Source organism: Eucyclogobius newberryi, unplaced genomic scaffold, assembly GCF_026437365.1.
Source record: "Eucyclogobius newberryi isolate DKJ021-1_F unplaced genomic scaffold, fEucNew1.0.hap1 SCAF_20, whole genome shotgun sequence".
NCBI classification, from domain to species: domain Eukaryota; kingdom Metazoa; phylum Chordata; class Actinopteri; order Gobiiformes; family Gobiidae; genus Eucyclogobius; species Eucyclogobius newberryi.
In genome coordinates this window covers 23,113,862-23,135,644 of record NW_027315835.1, presented here as the reverse complement: position 1 = coordinate 23,135,644, position 21,783 = coordinate 23,113,862, and the positions used below count along the sequence as shown (strand labels likewise).

Here is a 21,783-nt window from a genome sequence, read left to right as displayed (position 1 = left end):
GCGGTGTGTCCGGGGTCTGCAGTGGTCTGAGTGAGAGGCCAGAGCGGGGAGACAGCCTCTCTGCACCCGCTGTGAGGCCGCAGTGTGTCTGGGGTCTGCAATGGTCTGAGTGAGAGGGCAGAGCGGGGAGAAAGCCTCTCTGCACCCGCTGTGAGGCCGCAGTGTGTCTGGGGTCTGCAATGGTCTGAGTGAGAGGCCAGAGCGGGGAGACAGCCTCTCTGCACCCGCTGTGAGGCCGCAGTGTGTCCGGGGTCTGCAATGGTCTGAGTGAGAGGGCAGAGCGGGGAGACAGCCTGTCTGTAGAGAGGAGACATTGTGAGGAAGCAGAGATTGAGACCACCGACCCTTCCCACTCTATACATGGACTATGGGCTATTTGAGCTACTCCCCTCGGGCGGGAGGCTACTGTGAATCTGGACCAGAACCTCTCACCATAGGAACAGTTTCCTTCCCTCTTGAACACAATCTGTCACTTTAATGAGCACGTCAACAATTTATCCATTTGCACTGCTTATTTTGCTCTGACCAACCTGACTATAGAGTATATAGGCTACACAAAATGTAAAATCTTATGTCTATTTTTAAATAACACAAATAAAAACATCCAATAACTACAGCATCAGTCTGCTGAAGTTCACAAGCATTTTTTACAAATCAATATAGTCATCATCATCATATAGGTTAATTATTTAGACATATTCTATTATAACACCTCACTTTTTTTACTTTACTTGTTGTAATGAAAATTTAACTGAGAACCAAACAAGGGCCGTGCCATTTCTTTGTTTTTAGACCTTCCCCATGTCCTTCATTTTGAAAGGGTAGGCATGACAGGGATTCTCTACAGAGGGGCCTGCTGGTACTGTGATCAGATTAGCAGGAAATCTGTGGAAATGTATCTCTGCCAAACCAACACATGACCAAAGCAGCACAAACATGTCAGGTACAACAGAAGCAGAGCCCCGGATCGGTGCAGGCTCCGGTTGTGAAGCGGGGCCGAGAGAGTGCTCTAAGATCTCAAACTGAACCTGCTTGTGGCTGATGACTCGTCCCAGACAGCGGAACGTTCATCAACATTAAAAAGACACTTTGCACGTTGTCGTCCATAGCATCTGTGTGGATAGTTAGCTACTACATTCACAGTGAGGAAATGGACATGTGCATCATGGCCCTGCAGCATCTGGACTCCCCGGGAACCTATACCAGGATTCTGTTTGTGTACTTCAGCTCTGCATTCAACACCATCCTCCCTGCTCTGCTCAATGACAAGCTCTCCCAGCTCAACGTGCCTGACTCCACCTGCAGGTGGATCACTGACTTCCTGACAGATCGGAGGCAGTGCTTGTGGCTGGGGAAGAATGTCTCAGACATGCTATAAGCACAGGATCTCCACAGAGCTGTGTACTTTCTCCCCTGCTCTTCTCCCTGTACACAAACTGCTGCACCTCCAGCCACGACTATGTAAAACGAATTAAATTTGCGGACAACACCATCCTCATCGGGCTCATCTCAGACGGGAATGAGTCTGACCGGCTGGTGTCCTGGTGCAACGGGAACAACCTGGAGCTCAACGCCCAGAAAACAGTGGAGAAGATCGTGGACTTTAGGAAAGTCAAAGCCCCCCAGCCCCCCCCTTACCATCTCAGACTCCCGCATCTCCACTGTGGACTCCCTCCACTTTCTGGGCACCACCATCACCCGGACCCTCAAATGGGGGCCCACCATCAGCTCCCTCACAGGGAAGGCCCAGCAGAGGATGTACTTCCTGCGGCAGCTGAAGAAAGCCAAGCTGACAGCGGAGATGATGGTGCAGTTCTACACGGCCATCATTTAGTCCATCCTCACCTCCTCCATCACCGTGTGGGAGCCACAGCCAGGGACAAAAAGAGACTACAGCGCATTGTGCGCCCTGCTGAGAAGGTGATCGCCCGCAAACTTCCATCTTGGCAGGACTTGTACGTTTCCAGGGCTCTGGGACAAGCAGGTCGGATCACAGCCGACCCTTCTCACCCTGGACACAGACTATTTGAGCCACTCCCCTCGGGCAGGAGGCTACGGTCCATCCGGACCAGAACCTCCCGTCACAAGAACCGTTTCTTTCCCTCTGCCGTTGAACTCATGAACACGGCCTAAGTACCTTGCACTCACTACACTGTTCACTTCCTATTGCACTACAAAACTTTATTTTATTATGTACATACTGACAGGTCTTGGTTGCACTCCCTATTCAGATCTTGATTCATCAATTTTTCATCCAGAATAACAACATGCATTGAAATTTCATGTCCACAATGCCTTTCATATCAGGTTTATGAATACGAAGTACCTTTTCAGCCCAGCAGATTCCACCTTAATGCATTAAGGTGAGTCTCTGCAGTTTATAATGAACTGATGCTGTTTAAAAGTAGCTCCTGAAGCTGGGGACACACGACTTTCCAGTTGTGCGAGATTTAGAAAGTTGAGAAGGGTCCTCACTATATGATTGGACTGAGTTTGAGGTCCACACTTAAAACTGACAATCATGAGACTGAAGACACTTTTATCTAGAGCTGGGTTTCGATTCAAATTTCAAGAATCGATTCGATTCCGATTTTTATGTTTCAAAATAGTTTTTTTCCGATTTCTCAGATCCCATCCGATTCGCTCCGATTTCGATCTGATTTCCGATTCGATCCGATTTCGATTCGATCCGGGGGTTAATGTTATTAAAAATTACAAATGTATTTGAACCGTTTCCTTCACTTCATGACTGTGTAGAGAAGCAAAATATTAAAACTAGTATTATATCAATATTAAACAGCAAATCTTACAAGTATTGGTAGTTACTGATGGCTGGAAGACTGATGAAAAGGTTAAGGGTCAATCTACCTTCAAGAAAGATAATCCAGGAGTTCTGAATTATCTTTCTTGAAGGTAGATTGAAGTTCACTGAGGGAAACGTAGAAAATAATTTTAATTTAAAAAAAAAAATTAAAAATTAAAAAAAAAATTAAAATTAAAAAAAAAATTATAATTAAAAAATCCATCTTTGGACGTACGAATCGATAATCGGTCATTAATATGCGAATCAATTAAAAATTGGAAAATCGATTATTTCAACCCAGCTCTACTTTTATCCTATAATATGCAATCAATAATCCACAAAAACAACAGTCTATAATAATAATAATTATAAAGTGCATTAATGCTTTATTTAGGCTGTCATGTTTCCTTACTTTTCATTGGTTAAACAGCGTCATATAACCCCTGGTCAAAACAGTTGTAGCGATAAAAAAATATAATTAAAACATCTCTAGAGCTGGCATTTGCAGTGATGCTAACTTTGCTGGATGATCTGAAAAGAAGTGTTTCTGTGGATTTTATCAGAGGAAAACCTGTCATTTGGATCATTTAATGAGAGAGGAAGAGGAAGAAAATGCATGTGCTGTTTCTATATTATGATTTTTTTAGACAGTAATATTAAGCATATGTCTCGCTGTTGTCATTGTTTGTGCATTGTTATTTCGGTAAAGACATAAACAGAAGTTATAGCCCAGACATGGGTTTTTTCATGTTACATGTAGTAAACATGCCGCTGCACCGGAGCACAGCCAAAATCTCTAGAGTCTAGAAGCATCTTTTCCTGATTCACACTAGGTGACTGAAGCAGCTGCGACTGAGAGGGACTAAACGTGAATGTTGTATAGGGTGTCTCCAGTTTACTGCATCGTTGTATTAATCCGCATATTGCTAAGAAGTCGTGATATATTGCTGTAACAATATTTTTAGTACAGCCCTAATTTATGGTTACATAAATAAACTCTGTATATACTGGACCAACTGTATCCCCATGCATTTTCTGTTGATACTCTGAGCTGGGCAAATTGATTGATAGAGATTAACCAAGGCCTTGGTTTGGCCGACCGCCGCAGCAGGTTATGAAGACATATGGGAGGCATTTACACCACAGGAAAGCGTTGTCAGTCATTTGTTAATAAAATTACATCCAAACACTCGAGACAGGCTTACTGAAGTGAGTGTGCACAGACTGGCATTTACATAAGCTCAGGAGCAATTAGATTAAAATGCTCACCTGCAGCTTGACCTTTACTGAATCAATGGTCAGCACTTTATTCTGTAAGACAAAGGAAACAAAAAAGTAAACATCTGTAAGAACAGTATTTTTGAAAGGATTAGCATTTTGAATAAGAAAATAATAATAATATTGATGGTAGTAATAATAATGATTATTATTATCATTGATCATTATTATTATTATTTGTGGATACACCCTTACACATCTTCTTCTGTCGTTCTTCTTCCGTTAGTGAGCATATGAAGAAGAGATAGCGTAAGCTTGTCTGAAGTATTCAAAAATCTTTCCTTTTTTCCAAAATTGAGTTTGGCTTGCATAGCATGATAAAATAGAAAAATGTACATCTTCTGCTGGGCCTTCTTGATGAGGGAGCTGATGGTGGGCTCCCGCTTGAGGTCCTGGGTGATCGTGGTGCACAGGAAGCGGAAGGAGTCCACGGTGGTGATGGGGGAGTCTGTGATTGTGAGGGGGGGCTTGGCCTCGGTGACGTGCGGTGAGGTTCAGGACACCAACTCTTTCAGAATCAGATTTACAAACGTGAATGAACCCAAAAGAGCACCTTAAACAGGACATTCTGGACATTCTCTGGAAGAGGAGAAGCTGTGCAGGAGACTTGCATTCATTGCTATACAGTCCAACTAGATCCGCCCTTAGTCTCACAAAGTCAAAAAATCTTGCATATTTTGACAGGCTCTGCAGTTTGTGTCATCAAAATGTTGGGACATGTCACTATGTTGTGCAATCCACTTGAGTTTAAACCAAGGAAAGCTAGCTACCAAAATGATCAAACCTGACTTTAATCTGATCACTGATGTTATCAAAAATGTTAAAGAACCATTGCCTCCGTTCATCTCTGACTGGCATAACTCATCCCAAAACAAACTAGACAGAGCAATCTATAAGTTTAAAAAGTTTAAGTTTGAACACAAAAAAAAAACTCGGGGCAAGCAGGAGTCAACCCCACGATCTTTTGAACTCCAGGCTGTGTTGCTAACCAATAGGCTAAGGGATCTGTTAACAGAATTAGCGTTTTTAGACATATAACTCTGCCTGAAGCAACACGTTCAACTCCGGTGTAGGTCTTCCTTTAGTTATAACCTCTTGCTTTGATTGAAAATCCAGATTTGCAAAACGTTTTAACCTGGAAATGTAATCGTCCATATTGTCCGGATTCTGCATACAAAATAATAAGGAAGAAGATAGAGACCTGTTCACACACGGCCGGGATCAGAAGCGCCCTCTTTATGCGGCACATGTAATGATGCCTCGCTGAGTGAACTTTTACTGGGGTTTTATAATGAATCTGTAAGCCTAAAACACGTTTCAGAAATACATTTCATACATTATTTAGAATATGGAAGCACAGAGCACATCGTCAGGGTGTTTTATTTGTTTTAAACTGAGGGAGAGAGCGACACATCATTTGCTTTGCACCAGCTCAGTTTGTGAGGGGTGTGTGTGTGCTCCCAGAGGCAGAGCAGGTGCTGCCTCCTCCCTGTATCTGAACATTTGGCATTCTTATTTGATAAAATATTGTTCAATATTGGATTCAAACGAAAAGGGGGTTTATAATACATACCAGATGACAAAAATGTTATCTTTACACTCACGAAAAATATGTGTTAAGCTTCTGATGGAAAAATAAAGGTTGCTGTGGCTATTTGATGATGGTCTCTAAGTACTTCGTCTCGGCTTTAGCTGCACATTTGATGACGGTCCCTAAGCGCTCATCTTGGCTCCGGCTGCGCATTCGGATCCGTGTGATTCGCTGCGCCCAAAATACGCATCTGATTGTTAAAAACGAGGTTGTAGTCACTTGGCTGTGTAAATGTGAGTATTTTGTATTTTGGCATTTGAATGATCTGCAAAGACTTTTGCGTTTAGGAGCTATTGACCTCGGAAGTCCAAATCTGTGATGCTAACTTTAGCGCACGTGGCTCCTCCCACTTTCAGAGTCTGATCTGTGACAGCAGCGGGACTCGTCATGTCAACACAGCGTCCTACATGTGTCATGCCGTTGTTGACGATCTATTGACGAGTGATCAGTACTTTTAGGCGCTTTGGTTATACAATTGAACAAGCATTTTTGTATCGCAAAAGCTGCGATACAAAAGCACTTTTTTCTGACAAACGCATCGCATTTGAGAGAAATTTCGTCGCATTTTGCGATGCGATACCGCTTGTTCTGAACCCTGATATATATATATATATATATATATATATATATTCATTTATTTATTTTTTCCAAGATTGACAGGTGAGGCACTGCCTCCCCTGCCTCCCCTGAATGCACGTCACTGCTTAGCCTTGACTTTCCTGAAGTCCACGATCATCTCCACTGTCTTCTGGGCATTGAACTCCAGATTGTTACCGCTGCAGTTTTACAAAGTTGTGGCTGGAGGTGCAGCAGTTTGTGTACAGGGAGAAGAGCAGAAGAAAAGTACACAGCCCTGTGGAGTTCCTCAGCTAATCGTCCGAGTGTCTGAGACATTCTTCCCCAGCCGCATGCACTGCCTCCGATCCGTCAGGAAGTCAGTGATCCACCTGCAGGTGGAGTCAGGCACGTTGAGCTGGGAGAGCTTGTCCTGGAGCAGAGCAGCGAGGATGATGTTGAATGCAGAGCTGAAAGTCCACAAACAGGATCCTTGCATAGGTTCCCGTGGAGTGCCAGGTTGATGGCGTCGTCTACAGACCTGTTGGCGCTGTAGGCAAACTGCAGGGGGTCCAGCATGATCCTTTATCAGGATGATGTTATAAGAACCCAAAGTTTTTGCAATTCTTTAGTAATCCTATGCAGGAAACAATACCAAATGCAAACTATTAAATGGTAAATGGTCACATTTATGTAGTGCTTTTCTACCTTCAAGGCACTCTTCAAGGAACAACTCATGCATTCACATGCACATTCACATGCACATTCACACACTAGTTGTTCGTAACCACTGGGGGTGGGGCAGGTTAAGTGTTAAGCATTGGCAGGATTCATTAGAGGCAGCTGCAAACGCACAGCCAACCAACGTTTTTGTTGGTCGAACCGCCGACCTCCGGGCTTAGAAGACGAGCACTACTAAGCTACTGACAACCCAAAAATACTGACCCATGAAATACTAATAAAGCAATATTCTGTATTCCTGTTGTAAAACTCGGAACTGTACTAAGGGTTTTATTGTATTATATCATAATACGAGTCATGATTAAATTTCACATGATTAAAAATACATTTTTCAAAGATATTAAATAATTTGTTGCATAACATAACATGTTTAAACATGCAGCCACATTGTTTATTGTCTATTATATTTTTATTTTTATTCATTAGTCTGTTCAAAAAGACTGAAAAAATGCACCAAGGACATATAAGCACACACAGACTAGGGCAGCATAGAAATGAGGCTACATTTTGCCATGAACTAAACAGTTGGCAGGTTTACAGTGTGAAGCAGAGGAATACTGATTAAAGCCTGTGTCGCACCACCGCGTCGTCCTATTGTGTTTTTTATTCAGGTAATGATTTAATTAAAGTGGAGTAAGATTTAGCCTTGCGTTCTTAAACCATTATAAACGTACAGGACTAAACTAAGAGTAATAAAAAACATCCTTAATAAAAATGCAATAAAAACCTGAACCCTGAACCCAACCTGATATAACAATATCAAATCCTTGAGTAGGGGGAACAAGGCCTAACGTCCACAAAGCCTTAGAAAGTAGCTCCAATTCAGCTGTGAGCAAGATGGTATATGAGTCCATTTTCAGAGCGCAATCAAACGTCCAAACACTGTGATGTAAAGTAAAAAATAACAGGAAGCCAGCTATTATAGCAAACTACACAATTTGTTAATTTTCTTTTGTATCATAAAATTATCCTCCATTGTTCTTCAATAAGGTTTTGATACCTGTTTGTTTAACTATACAAATGTAAGCATTACTAAGTCAAGTGTGGGGAAAATCTTAGGCTTCAACTTTATGTCATATAACCAAGTCAACTTAAAAAGGGGTTTCATGAAAACAATTATACTTTGAGCTTGTCTGGCCTGTAGTTTGAATATTATCTGGTGTAATGTAATATATTAGAGGTGCACAACAGAGGAGGGCTGCCAGACCTGAATGGAGACCTAAACAAAAGCAGATTTGACCAGAGCAGACCAAGGGTAATTGGACTGAAATGCAATCTACCACCTGCAATGGGCTGGAAAATGGCTTATGCTATTGAGGAGAATTACTTTTTTATTTCTCTGAGCTATGAGACCATCTGAAATTTCGAATTTTCAGTTTTAAGTATACAATTTTGTCTACATAGTTTGCAGTTTACTCACAAATGCATTAATATCTATGACAAAAAGTGCTTGAGACAGGTTAAGTGCTTGAGATTACCGGTAGTATAAAACATGTTTAGTCTTGGAGCTGAAACATGTGTAGGGGAATGAATGTTAAATTCCTCAACTGCAAGATAACAGGAAAACCTCTCTGAACAATGTTTTTTTTTCTCTTTCCTCACCACAGGAGGGCTGTGGTACTTTAGTGATAACAGACATTCTCCCCTAACAAACATTCCTTACAGGAAGACTGCCGTCGATGAAAATTATGTTTTATGTGATAATGTCATGAATGTTTGTCCTTCCACTTTCAGCCGCCCCTGCGAGCGTTAGACAAAAACGAAGCGCCCGCAGGCAAACGCTATTCTTTTTCTTTTGTCTTTCTCTTTTGAAGCCGTCTCCACGGACGAGCTTTGACCCTTCCTTTGTCTCAACAAGCGTCCGACACGTGGGTCGACAACGCTAGGCCAGCTACGTTGCCCTCTGACCTCTGAAAACACCTGGAAACACCTGGAATTAAGCTAAGCGCTTAACCGGACAGAGTTTTTCTTTTCTACCTCGTTAATTTTCTTTTGAAGTAATCTACGTCGTTTACGTGGATCAGCACTACGTTCTCATCTGAGTAAAGGCCGTGTGAGGAGCTAACACGCCGCTAACGCGTTCCATCGCTAAGAGAGGAACTCTGGACCAGTTTCAAGCAACGCGCCCCGCGCCACGGACGCTGCTGCCCCGCGCCACGGACGCCACGGACGCCGCTGCTGCCCCGCGCCACGGACGCCGCTGCCGCGCCACGGACGCCGCCGCCCCGCGCCACGGACGCCGCTGCCTTCGTCACGGACTCCTCCTGCTGACACGCACACGAGACGGACCGAGTTCTACAAATCGTAAGCCGATCTCAGTGTGTGGTCTTAATTTGCAGTGTGGCGTGATTTGGGTAGATCTGGTAACCCTTCCTCATCCCTTAGCTCCTCATTTTCCCTCTTTTTGATATAGATTAGCATAGACACGTTTGATTATTCAAGGCAAAAACCCTGGTTTAACCTGACTATCTGCATGAATCTGCTGTTTAAATCTGATACGAACATCACCTGTGATTTACCTGCATGAATCAGCTGCTCCGGTGCCATTTTGATTGCCTTTTTGATAAATAAACTACACAAAAAAGTTATTGACTATTGTTTGTTTGATTAGACTATGTGTAAGTCCCTGAATCGTGAAGTCAGCCCTTCGGATTATTTTAACGAGCGTGATTAAGGACCTTATTTTAGCTTTGGATTTTATCCTGGTGCCCCGAGATCAATAAGAATATGTTGCTAAATCCTCCTTATTCACAAGAGGAGGATGGAGGAGCAGCTGCAGCAAAAGAACATTCAAGGAGTGTGGAGAAGCCTGAAAACCATTTCAGGCTTCAAAACCCCCCCTGCCCAGACAGAGGGAGACCTACAGTGGGTGAACGATTTAAATACTCACTTCTTGAGATTTGATCAATCACCCACCCCTCCCCCTGCACAGTTGTATGCCCTCTCTTCCACAGTCTGACAACTGCCCACCCCCGTTCCCCTTCACACCTCTGCTCCGGACCATCATCCCCCCACTTCACCTGGACTCACCCATCCCCCCAGCACACAGTCCCCCTGCCAACCACTGACAGTCTCAGCAGCACAGGTGAGAAGAGAGCTGAAGAGGATTAAAGTGAGGAAGGCAGCAGGACCTGACGGCATCAGCCCCAGGCTCCTTAAGTTCTGCGCAGAACTGTGTGGAGTTATGGAGCATTTCTTCAACATGAGCCTGAAGCTAAGGGTGGTACCACAGGTCTGGAAGACCTCCTGTCTGGTACCTGTGCCCAAGACACCGCACGCCAAAGACCTCAACAGCTTCTGGCCGGTGGCTCTCACGTCCCACCTGATGAAGACACTCGAGCGGCTGGTCCTGGACCACCTCCGCTCCACTGTGAGCCCAGCCATGGACCCGTTGCAGTTCGCATACCGGCCTGGCATCGGAGTGGAGGACGCCGTCATCTCCCTGCTGCACCGCTCTCTCTCTCACCTGGAAAAGCCTGGCAGCTCTGTGAGGATCCTGTTCTTTGATCTCTCCAGCGCACCATCCAGCCGCTGCTCCTGAGGGACAATCTGGAGACTGCTGGTGTGGAGTATGACCTGGCAGAGTGGATCCTGGACTACCTCACAGACCGACCCCAGTTTGTGAGAGCCCGGGACTGTGTGTCTGACACTCCGACCTGCAGTGTGGGGGCGCCCCAGGGCACTGTCCTCGCGCCCTTTCTCCTCACCCTCTACACTGCAGACCTCAAGACACGACACGGGCAGCTGTGTCCTGCAGAAGTTCTCTGACGACTCTGCCATCATCGGACTCATCACGGACGACGATGACGCGGAGTACAGGGGACTGGCACAGGACTTTGTGGACTGGTGTCAGCGGAACCACCTCCTCATCAACGCGGGAAAGACCAAGGAGATGGTGGTGGATTTCCGTAGACGCCACTCTGCTGCCCCCTCACCAGTGAACATCCAGGGAAGGGACATTGAGAGAGTGGACTCATACAAGTACCTGGGTGTTCATCTGAACCACAAACTGGACTGGACTCATAACACAGACGCACTGTACAGGAAGAACCAGAGTCGGCTCTACCTCCTGAGGAAACTCAGGTCTTTTGGAGTGACAGGGCCACTCCTGAAGACCTTCTACGACTCTGTGTTGGCATTAGCTCCTGTACGATGTGGTCTGCTGGAGCAGCAGCATCACAGAGAGGGAAAGGAAGAAGCTGGACAAAGTCATCAAGAAGTCCAGCTCCGTCCTGGGCTGCGCTCTGGACTCGGTGCAGGAGGTGGGGGACAGAAGAGTCCTAGGTAGATTCACATCTATGCTGCACCATTCTGTTATTTTGAAGAAGCCCACATGGTGGTTTCATAATCTTTTTGCTTTGGGTATCTAATTTTATTAGAATATTATTATGAAGCAGATTGTGAGGATGCTATTCTAAAATGCTATATATTTTATTAAGCCTTCTTTATTTCATAGTTGTTTTTCTTTTTTGACATTATTTCGTACTGCCAGAACAACAATTGGGTGTCATAGTGATAATAGTGACAGTAGAATGACAATCATATTTATATTGACATAAATGCTCAATACATTTAATTTGTTGATGTAATGTGAACATGTTTGGCATTTTATACATACACCTAGGAGTGATAACAACACATTAGTCCTGTGCTCAGGTCCCTGCACTGGCTCCCTGTGGCTCAGGGAATAGATTTTAAAGTAGCTCTGCTTGTGTACAAGTCTCTCAATGGCCTCCCACAAAATATATCTCGGACATGTTAGTGCCATATGAACCGTCTTGGACTCTTGAGAACATCAAGGACCGGCCTTCTGCTTGTGCCCAGAGTCAGGACTAAACGTGGGGAATCAGTATTTCAACATTACGTATAGAAATGCACCGATCAATCGGCCGCCGATTAAAAAAGCCGGTTTTATGTCGAATCGGTTACCCCCCACAAATCCGAAGGTTTGCGAGTCCGAAGGTTCACAAGTCCGAAGGTTTTAAAGGTTCACTAGTCCGAAGGTTCGCTAGTCCGAAGGTTCGCTGGTCCGAAGGTTCGCTAGTCCGATAGTCCCTCATAGGGCTAAAGTGAAGGTGCAGACGGCATCGGGATGTAGTCAGCCTGTAAAATGCGCACGAAGCACGAAGACACGCACTGGGGCTCGTCACAACGTTTTGTGTACCAACTGCTCACAACTATTAAGATCTGGATTTGCCTTCAGCCCTCCCTGTTGCCCCTGCTCCTGCTCCTTCAGGGGATGCTGGCCCTTCTGCTGCACCCACAGGTGTGTAAAAGCATTTGGTTGGATTACAATTAGTTTTTTAGCCTGTGTCATCTAAATTGCAATGTGTGTTTTTTTGTAGGCCCACAAGGGCCTGGAGTCTTCCAGCTTTGAGAGGGAGGTGCTGGCAGCGCTCTGGGACTGACCCTCTTCATGTTCCATCTGCTTCCTCTCCTGCAGAGGGTTCCAGCTCATTCGAAAGAATGTGTAAAATTACAAATGTATAAATTACTATATGAAAATAGTTAATTTGATTTCAATCTGGAACCATTGGAGCATGAAGATTAGATGAATGAGCTGCATCTTCTGCAGGAGAAATCGACTCCTTTTTCCTCTGTGTCCCCCACTCTTCTCCAGGCCATATTAGATAGTATATAGTTCTGTATACATCTATTATTATTATATATAGTTATTTATTTTTCCACAAAATAAATTACATTTTATATTCTAAAACGTATGTCCTGTATACATGCACCTTTTTCATATATATAATACTGGGTAGTTTGTGGGAAAATCAGTGGCTAGATAGAAAATCGGTATAGGAAAAAATGGTTTTGGCAGGTCCGACCTCCTTAAAAACCGGAAATCGGTATCGGCCAAGAATTTTGGAATCTTCATCTCTAATTACGTACCTAAGTTCTGGAATAGCTTTACTGAGGTTGTGAGACAGGCCCCTACTTTAACAATGTATTTGAAATCTAGGCTATAAATATATAGTTTTAGCTGTGGACATGACACATGAGGGAATTGTATCAATCAATCAAGACACTCAGATCCCACCCTAACCCTATTTTTAATATAGTTTAATGTGACTATTTGTGTTTTTAAATTCTTTGCATTGTGAGGTAATTTGTACTTAGATTTCCATTTGTTTTTACAGTTGTAAAGCACTCTGCGTTATGTTTTGTATGAATGGTGCTATACAAATAAATCTTGACCGACTGAAAACAGAGCATAGTGGTTTGGGGAGGTTCTTTGAGAGGATTGGTACCTGGAGAATGTGGGGGATCTTAGCTTGGAGGGCCCTTCATTAGGAATGGACTTTCTTCCCACTTTTGAGCTTTTATTTGGCCAATTTGATTGGCATGGAATATTTTATTTTTAATTTTATTTTTCTTCCTGTTTTGCAGTTCTTGTATGTATGTGTTGCTTTCAACCAGATCATTTATTACCATTGGTAAATTAATTAGAGTGAATTCAATAAAATTGACAATTGACAGGTTACGAAAAGCATCCTTTAAAGTTAACGGCATATTAAGCCCAATTAAAAGATCAAAGAAAATAACTAAAATGAGGAAAGAAAAAAATATTATATACATACATTATAATAATAATACATGATTTAATTACAAGAAACCCATTTAAATGACCTAGAACAACAAAAACTTTGGCTACTGTACTATTCCACATACAAAGGTAAACATAACAGGGGAGTTGGAATAATAGTTTGAAACTGGTTAAACTGCTGAAAATTGGAAGAAGATGGATGGACTATAACCCTTTGACTGAAATTTTTATCAAAGCTTACAAATCAGAACTTACAATAATATCTAAATTGTACCAATGCATTGCCAATCTGGACAGCTATGCAAATAAAAATATTAAAAACACATGGGAAAAAGAGAGCAACCTTGTTTTGACGGAGAAAGAGTGGGAAAGTGTGTGTCCATCCCAGTGGAGGCCCACAAAGTCCATGTCAAAGTGCTCATTATACAGAAGGAAATGTATACTGTTGATGAAACTGTGGCAGCCAGGAGGCTGACGTGTTTTGGGACTGTCCTGTTAGAAAATATTGGACTGAAATTAATAATGCACTGCAGACTGTTTTTGAGAATGCCATCCCTCCTAATTTTAGAACTATGTACTTGGGCCTCAAGACTCGACTGGACACGATAAATGGGTACCATACTCTTTGCAGCAGGAAAAAAGGCCAACACAAAGAGCTGGCTGAGATCTCAACAACGATCAAGGACTGGACTGACATAGTGACAGACAACAAACAAATGGAGAAAATGACATTCAGACTTAATTTGAAAATGGACACATTTGAAAGACTTTGGATTAATGCGACTTCTATGTTGATCAGCATGTGCCATAGCTTTGCTGAATGTGTTTTGTGTGTGTAGTGCTGGGTGCTTGGTCTGTCGGTTTTCTCTGCCTCAGGTGCAGTTTGGAGCTGTCCCTGTACTACTGATCCTGGACAGATAATATTTTAGCGAAAACTTGAACAGGATTAGTGACTAGGGGAAGAATTACGGGACTCTCTGGTCATTCATACTTGTACTCATCTCTATGTGGCCCTGATGCTAAGAATTATTTGACATAATTTGATGGTCATCTTGCAGTTGAGCAGTGAGTGAAAGTATACACGAACTGCTGCACCTCCAGCCACGCAAACTAATCAAGGTTGCGGACGACACCACCCTCATCGGGCTCATCTCGGACGGGGATGAGTCTGCCTACAGGAGGGAGGTGGACCGACTGGTGTCCTGGTGCAGCGGTAACAACCTGGAGCTCAACGCCCAGAAAACAGTGGAGATGGTCGTGGACTTCAGGAAAGGTAAAGCCCCCCAGCTCCCCCTCACCGTCTGGGGCTCACCCATCTCCACTGTGGACTCCCTCCGCTTTCTCGGTATCACCATCACCCGGGACCTCAAGTGAGGGCTCACCATCAGCTCCCTCACCGGGAAGGCCCAGCAGAGGATGTACTTCCTGCGGCAGCTGAAGAAAGCAAAGCTACCAGCGGAGATCACGGTGCAGTTCTACACGGCCATCATCGAGTCCATCCTCACCTCCTCCATCACCGTGTGGTACGCTGGAGCCACAGCCAGGGACAAACAGAGACTACAGCGCATTGTGCGCTCCGCTGAGAAGGTGATCGGCCGCAACCTTCCATCTCTGCAGGACCTGTACGTTTGCAGGACTCTAGGACGTGCAGGTCGAATCACAGCCGACCCTTCTCACCCGGCACACGGACTATTTGAGCCACTCCCCTCAGGCAGGAGGCTACGGTCCATCCGGACCAGAACCTCCCGTCATAAGAACAGTTTTTTTCCCTCTGCCGTTGTACTCATGAACAGTTCTTAAGCACTTTGCACTCACTGTACTGTCCACTTTTATTGCACCACATATTTTATTTTGTGTACAAATTATGTCTATTTTTAACTCTACCTAACCATTTTAATACCCGGTAGTTATTTGTTATTTATTGTCCATTGTTTTTGTATTTATTGTTCAGTGTAATGTTTGTGTTGCACCGAACAGCCAGGACAAGTTCCTATGTCCGTGAATCCTGTTCATTGATAAATGGCAATAAACTTATTCTGATCTGAGATTGTCATAGAGATAAACGCCAAATGAACATTTAGCTTTCTGACTTTCAAACATTGTGAGGGCTCCTTGCCATTCTGAGCTAGTAAAGTTCAGCCTCAGATTGTAATGTAAAACAATTCCAGGAGCTGAAAAGTGCAGAATTACTTAGTAGAACTAAAAATATCTTAATAAATAAGCTATTCAACTATATTATGGATATGCTATTCAAAAAGGCTCATAGGATGAATGAAGCAACTCTGTACTGACAAGTACTGCAATGGAAGCACTTGTCAAACACATATTTGAGGAGAACAATAGGTGCATCTCAAGAAAATAAGGAGTCAATTGATATGAAATTCAAGGACAGCCTCAAAAGGACAATGGGCCTCATTCAAGAATGTTTTCTAAGAAAATGTCACTTCCACTTAGAGAACTCTGTGAGCCAGATCCTCGATACGCTTTTAAGAAGCCAAATTCCTTCTCAAATGAGAGTTGCGCCAAAAGAACATGCAGGTAAGAACGCTACATCATTCCTTTACTTGTTTATTTACATAAAAATTAATATGTATGACAGGATGACAGGGGGTCTGGAGTCTTGTGGGCCATACAGAGGCACTGGGGGCGTGGTCAGACAGGCGGGGACCGCTGAGTGTCTATTTTTGACTGTGCTTTATATCACAACAGATCATACTGTTAGTATCAACATTCCTTTTTTAAAAAAAATAAAATAATTTGTAAATATATTAAACTAACAATCATGTAGGAATTTGGTTGCAATCATTTTCATATTGATCAACAGGATGTATGTGCATAAGTGTGCTCCTTACTATTCGTAGGATTTGTTCAGTTAAGAAACATTTTTTATGAATGCCAAAAACCTGAAGTCCACATTTGTGCATAAGAACACTTGAATGAAGCCCATTAGTCTTTGTTTAACACTAACACATTTTCATCTACAATAATTGTAGCAGATTAAAGCAAAAGTAAATCAATGACATTGAAATTGTGTCTCTTAAGATATTATGCCCTAGATTATCATCTTTGAGACAGCTTCCAGAAAATACATCTAGACAAATTGAGTCAATAGACTAACAATTGAAGCCAAGATGCAGAAAGTAATGAAATTAAGTCTAAAAATTGTATTCTGGTTTGTCATTAGCGGCAACACACAGGCTTGTTTCTCACTCTGTTGACACATTTAATGCTACACGGTTTACTGCTGTGAAGACTTGAAGAGGTCTTTAGAGAAATCACTCGAAAATGTAAAGTTGTTATTCCCAGTTGCATCTGACTTCTAAGGTTGAATGTGTCGTGACACTGACATTACTATCTGTTTAAATACAGTAACTTTCCTAGCAATGATGATTGAGATTTGGCCTCAATATTTTCCACATAGATCGATCAGATGCAAAAGCTTTCGTATGGTTCACATTTCTATGTTTTTAATGGACTATATCAATAATAAACCAGGTCCAAAGTCTCAAAACTGGGTCCAAACAGGATATTAGCCAAAACAAAACCTGGAAAGAAAGATTAAAGCTGGACGAATTCCAGGAAAAAATAGGGTTTTTAAATTTCCAAACTATTTTCCTCTCCTTCTGGCAGCTGTATTTAAACAGACAAAGAAATTACATAATTGTATAATGTGTTTTTATGACTCATTCTTTGTCTACATGGGGATTGGTGAGATGACTGACACTATTTAAGTTTTGAGGCTAGTGTTTGTGTCCTACAGCCAATAGTAGCAGCAAAACACACCACAGAACGTCTCCACATCCCCAAGAAGTAAAATCTTATGAGAGCTGGCATCAAACGACTGCTCAATAATTGAAATAAAGCCATAGACACCTCACCCACATTTATCTTAACAGATGAAGACATGACTAAAGTAGAGATGCACCGATTCCAAAATTCTTGGCCGATACCGATTTCCGGTTTTTAAGGAGGTCTGACCTGCCAAAACCGATTTTTCCGATACCGATTTTCTATCTAGCCACTGATTTTCCCACAAACTACCCAGTATTATATATATGAAAAAGGTGCATGTATACAGGACACACGTTTTAGAATATAAAATGTAATTTATTTTGTGGAAAAATAGAAAAATAAATAACTATATATAAAAATAATATATATATATGCAGAACTATATATTAAATAATATATGGCCTGGAGAAGAGTGGGGGACACACATAGAGGAAAAAGGAGTCGATTTCTCCTGCAGAAGATGCAGCTCATTTATCTCATCTTCATGCGCCAATGGTTCCAGATTGAAATCAAATGAACTATTTTCATACAGTAATTTATACATTTGTAATTTTACACATTCTTTTGAATGAGCTGGAACCCTCTGCAGGAGAGGAAGCAGATGGAACATGAGGAGGGTCAGTCCCAGAGCGCTGCCAGGGCCTCCCTCTCAAAGCAGGAGGACTCTGGTTCCAGGTCCTCTTCCTCGTGGTTCTACAAAAAAAACACACATTGCAATTTAGATGACACAGGCTAAAAAACAAATTGTAATCCAACCAAATGCTTTTACACACCTGTGGGTGCAGCAGAAGGGCAAGCATCCCCTGAAGCAGCAGGAGCAGGAGCAGGAGCAGGAGCAGGCGCAGGGGCAACAGGGGCAGGGGCAGGGGCAGGAGCAACAGGGAGGTCTGAAGGCAAATCCAGATCTTAAAGAACATTGTACAGCAGTTATATTTTAGCCCAGTACATTTACTGCAATATTATTCAAACTTTTACTATTATAATACAGTATATTAAATGATTAAATGTTGCCAGTATCATTTTCCAGTTTCATCAGCTCTTTGATAACTTCACACTCTCACTAGAAGCACAATTAGCTGTGCACTATAGAATCTAGAGCACAGCTGATTTGAGGCTGTGGGACAATTAAATAGGCCTGAGGTCATTTCTCCCTGTGGCCCTCAGAGGCAACTGTTGTTGTGATTTTGGGCCTTACAAAAATAAATTGATTTGATTTGATGATGAGGTTGTAGTCACTCATTTCGCTGTTCGGGTCAGTAATTTTAAGTTTTGTGTCTACGTAATGTATGTCTCAAATGCATCAAAGTATTTTTAAAGTCTCATTTCAGGTGGATGAGATCTCTTGTTAGCATTATCTCGTAGCCTAGCTCTCTGCTAGTTGAGCAGAACAACAACTCTTCTGACAGCCCTGCTGCTGCTTCTTCTGGCCCCTTCATGTGTCCCTACTCTTCTGCAGATAACTCTGAATAAACACATGAACTCGTCAAACACAAACCAGCGCAAATTATTTGGACCGCTTCAACTATCAACACGTAGATTTGAATCGTCTCAAAGTTGTAATAACTTACCCCACAGTCCAGTCTCCTCACGGATCCTCCTCCAGGCTCGGCCCTTCTTATATTCCACCAAAGTTGAACAAATCTGAACTTTTCTGCGACGAACAATTTTAACGCCTTGACGCTTATGCGCTTGTCAAAGCTTTTGTCTAGAGCGGAAAATGGCAAAACGCACCCTCTGCGCCGCGCTCCATGCCGAAAAAGCAGAAATCGCGCCGCGGAAAACGCAGGAGGTATTCGACGCTCGTTTACATGGACTTTGAATGTAAACTAGACACTTTGGCCAAAAGAGTCTTGCTAGTTTTTAGCTGTTTTGCTCTGGGCGCGCTGAGCTCCTACGCACCGCGCATGCGGGTCAGTTTGGATCGGCCGAAAACCGGCAATTACGACATGGACCGGCCGGTCACCGATTCTGGCCGATTCGGCATAAAACCGGCTTTTTAAATCGGCGGCCGATTGAACGGTGCATCTCTAGACTAAAGCAGTTGATGAATCAGAGTACGGTATGCATAGCAGCAGACTGGTAATGTATTGTAAAATCTTAATTCAACAATTTACAGTATATTTAACAATACTTTGAGAAATCACAATTGATAAGCATAGCAATTTATTTTAAAAGCATGACTCTAGACCTATCACTCAATAGTTCACTTGCAATTATAATTAATATATAGTCCACTAACACCTTTGTCAATGTGACTCAACAGAATAAGTGTTTTGGACTATGGTTTTGATTTAAAAAAAATAAAAAAATACAATATGAACTGTTTGCTCTCTTCCAATATCCTGTTAGCACTTACTTTTTCAGTAGTTTACACTGATCCTGATTCTGACACAATTCTTATTGGCTGACCACCGCATTTGTTTCCATGACAATAGGCTTCAAGCACAGGGATGTTACTTCCCCAATGCTCTATGTGGTGTTTTTTGGGTTAATGCACCATGAGGACCGTGCGCGCTGTTGCTGACAGACAAAAAGCTGTCAGAGTCTTTACTTGCTGCGCAGAGGCAGAGGTTTATTCATGATCAAAGCGTTTTTCATCAAATTCCAAGCACTTTTGCAAGTTTAGGTCGGCCCGAAGTTGGCTGAGTTCACATCACCCTCGCTCCACACCAGAATATGGAAGATGCTACTCCGAGATCAGCTATTTTATGCACTGTCATAGCGGCCGTTTACTGCTGTCCAGACTTTCGGATGCCATGCTCTCGAAGAGAAAGTTCTTGTACGTCGCTCTAACTAGTGTAAAAACAACCTTAGACTTCTATTTTGCTGCTGCTCTCAATGAATTACCACACAGCTTCTACTGTCCATCAAAACAAAACCATTCCTTATGGTCTGTTCTGGTCTTCAAACTGTTGCCTTATAGTATTCAACTTCACTCACTGCCCTTTGATATAGCAGGTCATTTGCTTCTCTATGCGCACTTACAAGCTCGCTGGCATCATACAACGTTGGTTGAAATAAAAGGCTTGGCTTGTCTAAAAAGTGAGGATTAAGCTTTGCCTCGCCAAGGACCCACAGGGCTTTAACTTTTTCTTCATTTCTTTACTGTCACAAATCTTGGAGCCGATTTAGGGGCAGTGAACCACAGAAATCCTGACATGTCCACTTAAAGCTTGACCGCTTTGCTTGTTTTCTTTCAATCTCAAGAGGGAGTATTAGTCTTAAACCAGGAGACACTTTGTGAATCATTTCAGTGCTGTAGGAGCCGTGTGCAAAGACAAAAAAAGGCCTTCACTCTGGATATTCAGTGAATCAACTTAAGTTAACCCAAATGCATTAATAGAAACTGTAGATCAAAAACGTACAGGTATTGTATATTAGGGTTGTAACAATTCTGTACAATCCTCGATTTAGGACCTACGATTTGATTCATTACAATTCTGTCACAATTCTAATCGTTTTTCTAGTAATTTTTAGGGACATAAAACAGCTAAATTATTTATTTCAATAATACCAGGAATATGTAAATTGCCCAACCATAGCCTAATTAGGCCCGAGCGCCACAAGCTGGCGAGAGGCCTATTAATCTCGTAAGGCCGTGCGAAGCACGGCTGCGAAAGTGCGCACGTAGTGCGCACGAAATCGAGCGAGAAGCGCTCGCCCACTTCCAAACACTCACTAACGCACTCCTTCACTCGCACGCACGCCCCGTGCATACTAATTAATAGTAGGAAAATGGAACATTACCGTTGTAAACGGGCGAAGCCCGTGCAAAAGTGCGCACTAAACGAGCACTTTACATTGGGATGACGACCGCTTCGCGGTCGTCATCCCCATATAAAGCACTCATTTGCCCTAAGTAGCTCACGAATACGTTCCCCATCTCTTGCATGTTCCGTGCATATAAGCATGTAATGCAAAAATTGAACATTATTACTGTATAGAGGGCCAAAAACACAAAGTGGGCGGAGCCCACTCAAAATTAACGAAAGTACCCGTCAGTGACCAGGGACCCACACCATGAGGTAGGAAAGCGCGAGCGCTTTCCGAAAATGTATAGTTTATGATATTTGAAAAATGGGAAACATTGTTTTCGCATCGGAATATTATTAGGCCCGAGCCCCAGCAGGGCGGAGGGCCTATTGCTCCCGCAACTGTCTGACCAAACATGCGGGCACAGCCCGCATGTTTGGTACCCCGTCGCCCCTGGCAAGTACAGTGAACTAGCCCATGCCGAAGGCATGGATCATGCATACTTACTCCTGCTATGACAGAAATAGTCAACAATTAGCGCGAAGCGCTGCATTCCTCCAAAAACCCTCCTGGCATCGTCCCGTACGCGAGAATCCATGCTTGTATCTGCTCAAATCAATGGAAGTCTATGGGGAGTGGGCGGGGCATCCCGACGGAATAGGGAGTGACGAGCGCGTAAGCGCTCGTAATGATGATTCCACCCCATGGCGGCATGGGGAA

The 21,783-nt window shown here is 43.0% G+C and overlaps 1 protein-coding gene across 2 annotated transcripts in view; it reads right to left on the bottom strand.

The window, feature by feature from the left end:
• The window catches only part of LOC140369159 (ras-related protein Rab-26), a 97,342-nt gene that overhangs the window by 50,866 nt on the left and 24,693 nt on the right, over window positions 1–21,783 (bottom strand). The window contains exon 3 of one of the 2 annotated variants that reach the window (XM_072456422.1): window positions 4,073–4,114. The exons of the other annotated variant lie outside the window; for it this stretch is intronic. Within the exon in view, the coding sequence (XP_072312523.1) occupies window positions 4,073–4,114 (42 nt within the window). The remainder of the gene's footprint in view (window positions 1–4,072; window positions 4,115–21,783) is intronic. 2 annotated transcript variants of the gene reach the window in all.